General features: G+C 36.2%; 1 protein-coding gene across 1 annotated transcript in view; it reads left to right on the plus strand.

The window, feature by feature from the left end:
• Nucleotides 1-12,580, plus strand: part of LOC131154383 (defective in cullin neddylation protein AAR3) — a 30,562-nt gene extending 17,982 nt beyond the window's left edge. Inside the window, exons 4-9 of the mRNA XM_058107109.1 lie at nucleotides 17-92; nucleotides 223-305; nucleotides 3,342-3,438; nucleotides 10,561-10,606; nucleotides 11,797-11,885; nucleotides 12,018-12,580. Of these exons, the coding sequence (XP_057963092.1) occupies nucleotides 17-92; nucleotides 223-305; nucleotides 3,342-3,438; nucleotides 10,561-10,606; nucleotides 11,797-11,885; nucleotides 12,018-12,355 (729 nt within the window). The 3' untranslated portion in view covers nucleotides 12,356-12,580. The remainder of the gene's footprint in view (nucleotides 1-16; nucleotides 93-222; nucleotides 306-3,341; nucleotides 3,439-10,560; nucleotides 10,607-11,796; nucleotides 11,886-12,017) is intronic.
• Nucleotides 12,581-12,973: the final 393 nt, after the last annotated feature.

Raw genomic sequence — 12,973 nt, forward strand, 5'->3', positions numbered from 1 at the left:
GCATTTTTTTCTGCAGGTGGACTTCTCTGAATTCTCACGATTCTATGATTTTGTGTTCTTCATGTGCCGAGAAAATGGTCAAAAGAATATTAGTAAGTTGAACCTTTCCAAATTAAGCATTAAAGTGGGCTGTCCGCTTCACAGATATACAGAATTGGTGGGCTGTGGAAATCTCATGATTTGTTCCCTGTTAACCTATTTCTGTTTTTGAATGTTTTTTAGCCATTAGCAGGGCAATTACTGCATGGAGAATAGTTTTAGCAGGACGCTTTCGGTTGCTCAATCAATGGTGCAGCTTTGTTGAGGTATAATCATTAATGATTTGTGGGTAAACTATTCAAAGGTGCCAGCTTGTTTGGGGTGCGTGTGGGGAGGAGGTGTGTGTATGCAGCTAGAGGATTTGGGGGGTCCTCTCCCTGCCCAAGTGTTAGGAAAAATCTGTGACCCCTTGAAAATTTGGATGCTTAATGGTATCCCATTGAAATTAATGTTTTATAATTTGTGTGATGTCATATGTCTAGCTTGTGGTGCTTAGTGAATCATAATGGGAAGGGTTTAAAGTGGGGCTTTCTTATCTAGTACTTCAATTTAGTTTCTTTTGTGTTTTTCTTTTTTGTCTTTTCTTGAGGATTTCTTGTCCTCTCTTTTAGACTGAAGAAAATGACTGACGTTGATGGACTGATGACAAAACATAAATAAGAAAAGGCATAGGCTTGCGATTTCTGGTCTGGTTACTAAATGGATTTTGTATTCATAGCATGATCATATGCTCACTGGAGTTATGGTGCATCAAAGAAGCAATTTATTGGTAATGTCTGAAATTGGAGAGGGACAGAGATATGATACTCTTAATCTGAAGTTTTTTTTCAGATAAATGAAGAAAATACATTGAGAGAGAAGACAAACAAAAGGGAAAAAGGAGTCCTCAAAAAAGAAGGCTAAAAGCAAATAAGGAAAGACAACCCCAAACACTACGGCCCACCAACCAAAACATAACAAGCACTACTGAAGAAACCCCCTTTTCAGTCCCTTTCCATCATAGTTAGAGAACACTGCAAATTTGCCAATTTCCATTGTCCCCTTCTAGGCCTTACTTTTTCTTCCACCGTCCAAGCTTCTAACTGCAAGCCCATTTTATCTAGCAAGCTTTGAAAGTGAGAGCCAAGAACAGGTTCTGTCTGCTCAAACTTGTCTCTTTCCTTGCCTATTTCATTGTTCTCCAGGCTCAAACTCCCTCTAAGACCTCCAATGGAGATAAAGGCTTAAAGCAAGAATAGTCCAATACATCAGAAGAATCTGATTCGAACCTGATTTAATCGTGAACCTCATTTATAAGTAGCCCGCCATCATAATCAAAATCACCATCCAACTCACCCTCATTGTCTGAAACATCAGCCAAGGTCTTCTTTGCGAATTTTCCTCACTAAGATTCTTTGATAGATCTTCAACCCAGTCGAAGGCTCGTCAATGTAAAATTGTCAGTGCTGTCTTTTCAAAAACTTAACTCACATCTGCACCAAAATGCCTCTCAATTGAGGAGTCTTTTTTCCTTGCTCTTCTGCCCCTAATGAGTATTCACCTGTGGTAATGCCAACTTTCCGGTAATCCGAGATTTTCTCTCTCCATTCCCACCCTGTTACTAGAACTCACATTAACTTGATTCCCAGCCAAAGCAGCAGTCATATTATCCTTCATCTGCACATAGTGACATTCATCCTCCATAGAAACCCCTCTTGGAGGCTCATTGATTTTCAGAAAGTTCATTCCCTCTGCTCTCTGCCCAGAAGGCAAAGACATATGCCGCCCACTCACACAACCCCTTGCTATGAACCTGTGTCTCCTCCACATGCTTGCATTGCCCAAAACCAGACCTGCTATTCTCCTCCTTCTTGAAGCCCATTGTGTTATGATATGCTGAAATAACTGTTGGGCTTGAGGTGTACTAAACTGTGCAGCCTCTTCACTTGTATATTGTTCGCCTGGAACATGGGCGAAGAGGATGCAGTCCCATTCTGGCCTGACAAAATCTCGTCTGTTAGAGATCTCAACAACCCTTAAAAAATTTCTTAAGTGCCCATCAAATTGTAATTGGGCGAGATCTCCCTGAAAGGCCCCTGGCTTATTTTCCAATGATTGGGCCATATGAATTGTGATTTTAAGAATTCCTGGCCCTGCCTGTTTGAAGCCCACTCCACTTTCTCAAGCCTTTACAATCATCTCCTTCCCCGCACAACCTCTAGTTTCCTTGAAAACTCCTGGACTACCAGCCATTGCGACTCCAGTGTTCACCCTTTGGAAAGCCTCCTTCCTGCATCACCATCCACCCATCCTTTGCTGTCTCTGGACAACCAGATAGTGTCTCCTTTCATCTCCAGCAATCATGAGTCCCTGAAGATTGAGCCACAACTTTACTTGTTTATCTGGACTCTCTCTCTCCTGCAGCTCTTGCAAAAACCTCCGCCAACCCTCCCCTTCCTGATGTCAAGGAATGAAGATGGCATAACCCTTGCTGTTCGATCACAGACCCAATTCCATAAATTTCCCTTATGGTTTGCTTTAGTTTCCACTTCATAATTTTACCTTGATGAACTTCCTGCAATGAGTGATCTTCTCTGATTTCGATACAAGCAAAGGCAAACACTTAGATACCCATCTAGCAGCCGAAGAGTAATCCTAATCCATTGGCTGAGATTCTGAGTTTTCTCCTCCCAATGAACAAAACCCACTACCCCCACCTTTTCCAGTTGCAGATCGAAGGATTTTCTTTCAGTCTGCATTGATTTGTAGAGGTTCACTTCCATACCCACTTATGATCAAATTCATCAAAACAGATGAGAGAGAACTAGAGGAGAGAACAAGAACAAAAGCAATTGAGCGAAAGTGAGTGCGAGAGTGAGAGCCATCATCCTCTCTTGGCATCACTCACCCTGTAAAAATTCTTACTTGAACTGATTCCCAATGAGAAAGTTCAAAATACTTCTAAGAAACAGTAGAATTTTCAACTACCAGTATATGTCTGACAGTGTGTAGTTGACTGCCATACTGTTGCACCCCATTTGCATTCATACCTTGGTGCTGCAGTACAATTTAATGTAGTAGCTGAAGACTACAAGTATTTGATATGAAGTTGTGATTGTATTGCTTTTACAGTTTATTGTATTGCTTTTACATGTGGAATGCCATTTTTATTCATTTAATTTCTGTATTATCCTTTTGTTTGTCTTTGTGGCGATGTTCTTCCCAGATGGCGTTTACAGCTGAAACTCTTTTTGATGATATATTATTGTTTCTTTAACTTTCTTCTGAGGTAAATGTTCCTTATGTTATATCATCCTTCTCAGAAAAACCAGCGACATAACATCTCTGAGGATACTTGGCGGCAAGTTTTAGCCTTCAGCAGATGTGTACATGAAAATCTTGAAGGGTATGATCCAGAAGGTATTATTAACATCAAATTTACCCTTTTATCTTAGATGACTCTTCATTTATAGAGAGCAATGGTGCATTATTCTAATAATCATTATGGCAATTGGCATTCCTATTTCATCTTCATAGGTGTTGGCTTCTTGCTTAATTTCTTCCGTACCATCTTGTTTGTGGTTTATATTTGCTTTATAGGATTACTAGTTACAATGATTAATTTTTTTTTTTTTAGTTCCACGCACCCCCCCCCCCCCCGCCCCTATTATTGGGAAAAATTCAGATGAAGCAAAATGATTCAAATTTCAAAAGCTCAATCCCACATAATTTTACCAATTAGGTTTACTTGATTGATTTTTTTGATATTTTAGTTGGCCATTAATTTTTTAAAGTTCCTACCTTTTTCAATGTTTTCTCAACATCATGAGTTCCTTCTAGGTCCTTCAAAGAAATATTTTATAGGAAAATTCATACCTCAAGTTATTAATAGATTTAGTCGGGGTTATTGAGGGAGGAGAAGAGTTTGTGTTCTACACAATGGATGTTGTAGAGAAGGTCCAGAGAGGAGAACTAGGCAATTCCCAACAGCTCAAGTGCAGATGGTGGCAAATGAAGGGGACTCGTGGGAATCCAAAGGTTAGGGGGTGGAAAGGAGGGAAATAGAGATCTATAGGGAAAGGCAAAGGATGTGAGATGTCATCCTCCAATAAAAGAACTCAACATCACGTCTCAGTTCATGATAAAGTGAAAAATTGTTGGGCCAATGAATAATGACACATTATCAAGGTGAGAAAGGATGATGCCACAAATGATACGTAGAAGATGCTTGATCAGGGTAGGAAAAGGCTAAGGGGGTGTTTGTTTCACGACATCTTTCAAGATTCCTGAGAATGTGATGCCTATGACATCTCATTCCCACGTTTGTTTGAGCATGAGAATTTGATGTTGCAGACATATTCACATACCTGAAAGTGTAAGGATTGCCATGAAAAAAAGACATCCTATTCCCATGGGAATCCTACTTTTTTGGACCAAATTTCCCTCGCTATTTTGACTTTTAGACAATAATATAATCACTCTATTATTAGATTTAAAAATAAATTACTAATAAAATAAAAAAATTTAAATTAGCATAACATTAATTATTTTAATTAGAAATATATATATATATATATAATGTTAATTAAAGATATTACCTATAAAGTTTTAATTAAAATTTGATTAGTTATTAATTAGAAAATAATTAAAATTTTAATTAGAAAATATTAAAATGACAATTGAAAATGTTAATTAAAAATTTAATATAATATCTAAACATTATATGATCCTCAATTATTTTGGCTAATCGATTATTAAGTGTTAATTGTTTTAAATTTATAATTTTTGAAAACTTTATGATATATATTTAATTAAGTATAATCTTAGTTGGTTTTTGTGTTGAAAAATACAATTGTTCTTCATATATTCGTTACTATGCAAACCAAACAAAAATGTTCCTATGAGGCAGTCAGTCCATGGAAATAGTTTGATGCTGCGAACCAAACAACCCTAAAGGGGGTTTCCCCTAGAGAACCTTGAATTGAGTTCACCAAACCAACAGTCCAAAATTCTTTACAAAATCCCAAAATTGGGATTGGTATAGACCCCATGACGTGCCATTGTGGTCAATGCCTAGCAAGTGCTGCCAATTTTGACCTCCCGCATGAGTGCAAATATATGACAATTAGCATTTAAATCATAATTGTGCACATGTAGTTTTTTATGTTGGTCAATTTCATAATCTAGGGAAAAAAGGTAATTTTATACATTTACAATAGGCTTATCTTATTATGCATCCACCATTTGTCTAGTTGGGAAAGAAGCTAGGAAGGCCATTTGTTAATTTTTTTTCTTTTCCACCTTTGTGCAGTTCTCTATTTCATTTTTTTTGGTTAGGATCAGCCTGGTAGTGGTACCCGATAGTGAAGAGACTTGCGGAATAGCCCTAAGATCCGGCTGTAGTCCATATGGATAACCAAAAAAAGAATAATCCGATCATACAAACTCTAATTCCGTGATTAGGATTATACTTGCAAGATCTGTCTGGTTTGATCCCGAATCTGCAAGTACGAAAACGAGCTCTTGAAGACGACTAGGAATCTTCTACTGTATTCCTTGAACACGCCTTGCTCCTTAGAGAGTGGGCTCGTAAGCGGCTGCTAGGGTTTTCTTCTCTCACGAAAACGTATGCCTCTGTGAGAGTTCACTCGTCTTACCCTAACTGCTGAATGGAGCGCGTGTATATAGGCTACAACAGGGACCTCTAGGCAAATAAGACTAGGGCTTCCCACGTAATTAAGAATTCCTAATCCGACCTGAATTCATCTTTAATTACGTTAATTATAATTTATACCACTAAAGAATTATAATTGCACCCCCTGTCATACTCGAAATTGAATTTTGAGCTCCTATTTTTAAATGCTTATTTATCTCCCCACGTAAAGATTACAGATACCTGTCTATTATATTAAATTATTGACAATTTAATCAATTGACATATTAATTCCCTGAGACCTTGCACTTAACTTATTTGATGTGTCGGATTCAAAATCCACCTGCAGGGTTTGACACAATCAAAGATTATAAGCTTCCTCAAGGGGGTATCATCAATCCCGATACTGGGACGTAGATTTCATCAATAATTAATGTTCACTACACACATAATGTCATCACCCAACTCACTAAGTTTTTTGACCTATAAAGAATCTCACTCTTTTATGAATTAAAGTAATAAACACTATATGCACGTGTCCAATAATCATATCAAGATTAAGAGCATAAGCACTCATAATAACCATGAGGTATTAATTGTTCTATATAGTCAATATAAAAACAATTACCCCAAGACGATCCTGTTCAATACACACAAAGTGTACTAGCACAAGGAGTTGGAACTGAACCATTCCCAATAGTCAAGACAGACCTATTAAAACCTTGTGTTACAGTCGTACCAATGGTGTGTCCAATTTCATTCAAGATTGTGAACAATAAACTTATATTCTATAAGAACTGATGATCTAATCTTTTGTGTATAAGTTGTACTTTACACACTAGATCACCTGCTATATAGAATAAAAGACACACATGCATAATCAGTAAATAAATAATGTCAAGCTAACATTTCTTACAAAGATTCTCATTAAAATGGAATAACTGAAGTTACTAATAAATACTAAAACCGATTACATAAAGAATGTCTTTCAGTATAAATCCCTACAAGATAATTCCACCTAAAATGTCCATATTTCCATCCTCAGGTGCTAGGAAGCATTGATATCTATATAGGATATGGATACGATATCATACCAACACAACGATATGGCGATTTTGTAAAAACAAGGATTCAACAAACGTTAATTAATATAGACATAAATATTGAGGTAATAGCCATCATTTATGCTCAATTAAGACTTGGATAATCATTAACACTCATTTTAGAGAACTGAAGCAACATTCATCATTCATCAACAATCGAAACATCAATTTTTTTGTGCTTTGGCACTTCAATGGTTCAATCATATTTTGTGAACTAGTAGAAAATAGGTAAGGATACGGGGAAGAGGGAGGAATGGAGGAGGGAGGGACTCAAGTTGAGGAAAGAAGAGCCTTCAAGCCTTAGAGTGAGAAGAGGCTTTGAGCCTTCAAACCAAAGATCCTTCGGTAGAGAAGAGGCTTGGAGCCTTTGAAGAAGCCAATATCGTCGTCAAATGTAGATAAAGATGAGATGTCTTGCAACTGGAGGCTAGAAGAGTTGGAAGGTTGAGATGTCTGGCGACTAGAGGTTGGGAGAGAGGTTCAAATACTAGGTGGATTGGTTATGAGAGCTCTAGACTTGCGGTCGTTTGATGAATCTTCTCTACCTGCTCTTCTTTTGTTCTACGAGCCTCTTTTTTTTTTTTTTTTTCCTCGATTTTGTATAAAATGGTTGTAATTGCAATGTTTTTTACTAAAGCATGTCCCAGGTATATCTTCTGTGTTTGGCCGCATCCATCTATGTCCAGAAATTTAAACTACAAAATTAATTTCTAGCACGTTGGACACGTATTCGGCTGTGTTAGGGGCATGTCCACTACTAACATGTCAGATGCTGACACTCCGCCCTTTTTGGAGTGTCTGTGTTTCTTAGGTAAGGTGTTTCTAGAAGCACAATACTTGGGTTTGCATCTCACATTCTGGGATGAAAGAAGCAACATTATTTTTTAGGATAATCATGGTATTTTGGAGTCATATTTGGATATGATCGGGGCCTCTAATATATGTATATTGTTTGTTTTTTGGTTTTTGTTTTTGTTAGGTTACAACTTCACCTAAAAGCTTAAGCTATATTAGGTTGTGGGCCAACAATATATATCTAGCTTTAACACTCCATTGCACGTGTGGCTCAATAGCGCAAACAACAAGAAGTCGTCTTAAGTCTCACTTAGTGGGGTCGGCTATATGAATCGTTTTTTTTCCAATTCACGCAATTAAGGGTATTATCCTCCCCTAGCTTAAGAACTGTTAAATCGCTCCCTACAACCTCATTCCAAGTTATTTTAGGTGTACCTCTACCTCTTCTAGTACCATTAACAATAAGTGCTCACTCACTCATCATTGGTGCACTATTTGGCCTACACTTCAAATGCCCAAACCATTTAAACTATGCCTCCCGTATCTTCTACTAATGCTATACCTAACTTGTTGCGGATATGTTTATTCCTTAATTTATCCTTCTAGTGTTTTACCACTCATCCATCTTAACATTCACATTTCGGTGATTTTACTTTTTAAACATGTTGTTTCTTGATTGCCCAACATTTTGATCCATAGAGCATGGTTGGTCTTACAGCCGTCCTATCGAATTTTCCTTTTTAATTCTAATGGTATCCTACGATCACACAACACTTCCGAAGCACTCGTCCATTTTACACAACCTTTTTTAACTTTATGCTCTACATCCTCTTCAATTTCTCCTTCTGCTTGCATAATAAATCCTATATATCGAAAACTACTAGTGTTGTTGATTTCTTGATTATCAAGTCTAGTCTTATCTTCAATATTCCTTTGGCTGAAATTACATTTCATATATTCAGTTTTATTTCTACTTATCCTTAAATCCTAAACTCTAAGGTCGTTTTCCAAGTTATAGCATGGATTCTAGCCGCTCCTATTTTCATCAATCAGAGCAATATCATCTGCGAATAACATACATCAAGAGATCTCGTCTTGGATATTCCTAGTGAGTTCATCAATCACAAAAGCAAATAGAACCTTGGTGTACACCTATTGTGATTGAAAACTCCCTAGAATCTCCACTTGCAATGGTAACATTAGTCGTTACTCTATCATACATATCTGTAATAACATCAGTATACCCACTGCATGCTCTCTTCTTTTTTAGGACTCACCAAAGCATTTCCCTAGGTACTCTATCAGAGTTTTTTTCTAGATCGATAAAAACCATATGTAAGTTCCTATTCTTTTCTCTGAACTTTTCCATTAACTTTCTTAGAAGATTGATAGCTTCGGTTGTTGATCTCCCAGTCATAAAATCAAATTGATTTTCCAAGACTCTCATTACTATTCTTATTCTTTGCAGCTTGATAGCCCAATAGCACGTGGTGAGATAAATGCACACAATAAATAATACCCATAATAGGGAATGCAATAATTTTTTTTTAAACACAGCATGGTGGATGCAGGCAACAATACTAGAACCCAGGACCTCTTGGTAACTAGCTCTGATACCATGTTAGATTACCACTTTACTTAAAAGCTTAAGGGTCCGCTTGTTATTGTTGTTGTTTATGATTTTCTATTCTCATTTCTATACAGTGAAGAAACAGGTTATGAAAAATGCCTTTGTTCATGTTACTGGTTTTCTATTTTTGTTGATGGTTTTCAGCTGTTTGAAAAAAATTTAAAACCAAATTTTATGGCTTTCAATTGTTTTGGCAACCTATTTCCAGAATATTCTAGTATCCAGAATTAATTTTTTTGAATTAAATGATTCATTTTGTCCATACTCTTTAATTGAAATTTAAATAAAATTATCATATAAATTTAGAATATAATTCAAATAAAAAATTCCCATAAAATTTTTAAAAAATAAACAATAATAAAAGCCATTACAAAATATATTACTATATTTCAATGGTCATATACAATAAGATTGTTTCTTGTAAAGTGAATTGAAATATAATAATTAAGTAAAATAATTATAATAATTTTTATTTTTATTATAATATTTATAATTTATGTTACATTGTACTTTTATTATTTTAATCATATTTTTTGTAATTGTTATTTGATTCAAGGACAAAAATGAGCATTTTTTTATCAGTTTTTAATTTGTTCTAGTTTTAAAAATATTAACCAAACTTGTTGCTGATTTTCAGTTTTTAGTTTCTATTTCTGGTTTTTAATTTTCGTTTAGTTTCCATTTTCATAATTTTTTATAGTAATATCAAATGACACCTAAGCTGTTAGGCTGTGGGCCAACAATGTATGTCGAGCTTTAACAGTTTTTATTAACTAAGAAACTCAGATACACTGATTGGTTTGGCATGATTAGAGTTTGTAAGTGTTATGGTATTTTGCATATAGTCTGTTGCAAATCCCCTCCCCACACAGGAAAAAAAGGCGAAAAAAAGGAGGAAAAGAGAAATTTTTTATGCTACTGTGGAAACAAGGGGAGGTTGTTTTCATCAATGATTTCTTGATGGCTGGACCACCCCCTCTCCTTTCTTTCTTCTTGTCAGTATACTTCTATAAGGTGCATAAACAACACATTTATGGTAATTCTGCAGAGAATCTTGGATACTTGGAGCATTGATAGGATATGTAGGATTCATCCATCCACCAGTACCATTATAAAATATTCATCATAGCATTTTTAACTCCTGATCGTTGGAAAAGTTATAAGGCTCTGTGGATTTAAACACATGGATGTCTTCCATCTTGATATGGCAACTTTTAACCACCACCATATACCTTTTAATTTTTTTGATAAACATATTACCTTTTAATTTTGATCTTGCATTTTAGAATATACATTGCTTTGTAGGAGACCTTTCTTCGTCTCAGTAAAAGTGTTACTCAGTTACTTTCATATCTGTGCAGGTGCTTGGCCTGTTTTAATAGATGATTTTGTTGAGCATATGTACAGGTATGATTTCTTTCCTAAAGCAGCAGTCCCTGGTGTTCATCCAATCATTCATTTTATCGTAACTCATTTATTGATTGTTTCTATGAAATTCATTCTATCCAAAGCTCATTCATTATTTTCTTGTGATGCATTTCTATTCTTTAAATTCTAAAGTTTGTGGAGATCATCAACAGGTGTTGGTGGGACTGATGATTAACTGAACGAGATTTTTTGATATATGCATTGCCACAATATTTGAGATACCAACCAGATTTTTCATTATGGATACTTGAATTTATTTGCATATTCACTCTTGAAATAGTAATTTGAGAATGGTTGCCATTTCTGTGAAAATTTCCTGAACATTGAAATAGTTTTTATCCCTTCTACTTTAGTTAAATAACTATAGAACTTGAATCCTTAACAACCCCTCTCTGGGCTGTTGGGTGTAAAATATGCATGTCTGTCATCCTCTTTACTGTCTTGTTTGCAGTCTTGTAAATGCAGATATGTTGCCAGTCTGGTTTGCATGGAAGTATAGACAATACAGGTTATATATATCTTGAACTCAACAGAGCTTTTGTTATAAGGTTACATTTGGTTAATGGAATGCCTATTCCTAGGAGTAGAATGGTAATATATGAGGATTTGATAGCTTAGAAGGAGATGTATTGCCATCATAAAATAAATAATGATGCAATAATTCTTTATGGATCCATAACATGGAATAACAAGGTATGACTTCCTAAATTTCACCTCCCATCCCTATTTGTATCCTATTCCATTATATGGAATAGACAGGTAGGACTTCCCATTTTATTCCACCCAATTCCTAAGATCAAATATTATGTGAAGCAAGTGTAACTTTACATGTTTTGAGCTCAGGATGATAGACGGAAAATGAAGCAAGCACAGATTTTTTCATATTCTATTTACATGGTTCTAGAATGCGGACTTTTATTTAGCTCTTTCTGTGGCACATAAACAGAACACTCCCTATAGCCCCTATTAAGGTGGGTGTGCATGGTATCGAACTCGCTAGGCCCATCTGGGAAGTGTTGGTGTTCTTCTACCATCCTCGTGGTGCCAAACCAGTGGGGGATCATAAAATTCTGTAGCTATAGTTGGTGGTGGCGATTTTTTAAATACTGGTTGATCTGTGTTTAATGTGATCTTCACCTTTTTAGAGACACATTGTGCCTGTTTTTCAGGGTCACGGGGTCCGATGATAGTTTAAACTTTTATTGCAAATGTGGCGATTCAGAAGCCCAAGGGTGCATATTTGAGGATCCTCTCCCTGGTATGCTAAATCACTAGGGGATTAAAAAAAAAAAAAAAAAACCTAGAGAACTATTAGATCTGTATATTGTTTGCGACCCTGGACAATTTCATCTTTCATGTTTCCCATGATTTCGGTGTGGTTTTGTTGCAGGGTTGAAAATCTTTCCGGGCTTAAAAAGAAAGCTTTCTGAGGACTTCCAAAGCCTTGAATTGGGCTCGTCAGATGTCCTATTCCTTGATCCTGTTGGCTCAAATGCAGTTTTGAGACAGAAGAGGAGCAGGCAGATTTCTTCTGCTGGCAAACCTGCTAAGTGGGAAGATAATCCACCTGGAAATGCAGTTGATGAGTGCATGGAAATTGTGAAGCACAACGGCACATTGGGTTCATCCAAGTCTCCATGTGCGGTTGAAGGTTGTCTTTCAAAGGGATTTGCAAGCCTCTTCTCAACTCGTCCTTGTTTGCAGGAGAGGAGTGTCTCATATACATAGGACTTCCACCGCAATGACAACCAGAAATCATACCTGGTGGCATTGATATGATTTGGTATTTCATGCATTTGCCTCGAGGTTATTATTGTGCAAGTCTCCATTTTGTAATTGTTACTCGTTGTGCGGGGTTGGGGGTGATTAATTATCAATTTGTTTGGGCGTGTTGTATAATGTTTTACTGTTGAAACTGATAAAATTAATAAAGTAATGATCGGTTTTGTTCGATATCATGCTTTCTTTAATTAATCACTCGTCTTTTGGGTTGGAAGGATTGATGGCCACATTTTCTTGGAAGCAAATTAGTTTGCAAACCACTCTGATGTCCAAACCAATTGGTTACACCCTCTTCCTCTTATTGCTCTCTTTTGCGCTAGGCTATCGGTTGTCCTATCTCATCCCAAAAATTTGTATTTTTTTTAAAGGCGCCTACCGTTGTTTCAACACAACTTCCATAAGACTCAAGAAAGCAATACTATATCTTTCTCAGCAAATCAGGGGAGTGATTTGATTGGATTTGTTGGGTTTTCCTTCTTTGCGCTCATGATGTTTTGTGTTATTTTTTGAAATTTTGTTTGTTTTTTATTTTTAGTGGTTTAGTTTCTTAGTTTTTTTTTTTTG

Source organism: Malania oleifera, chromosome 1 (genome assembly GCF_029873635.1).
Source record: "Malania oleifera isolate guangnan ecotype guangnan chromosome 1, ASM2987363v1, whole genome shotgun sequence".
In the NCBI taxonomy this organism is placed as follows: Eukaryota; Viridiplantae; Streptophyta; class Magnoliopsida; order Santalales; family Ximeniaceae; genus Malania; species Malania oleifera.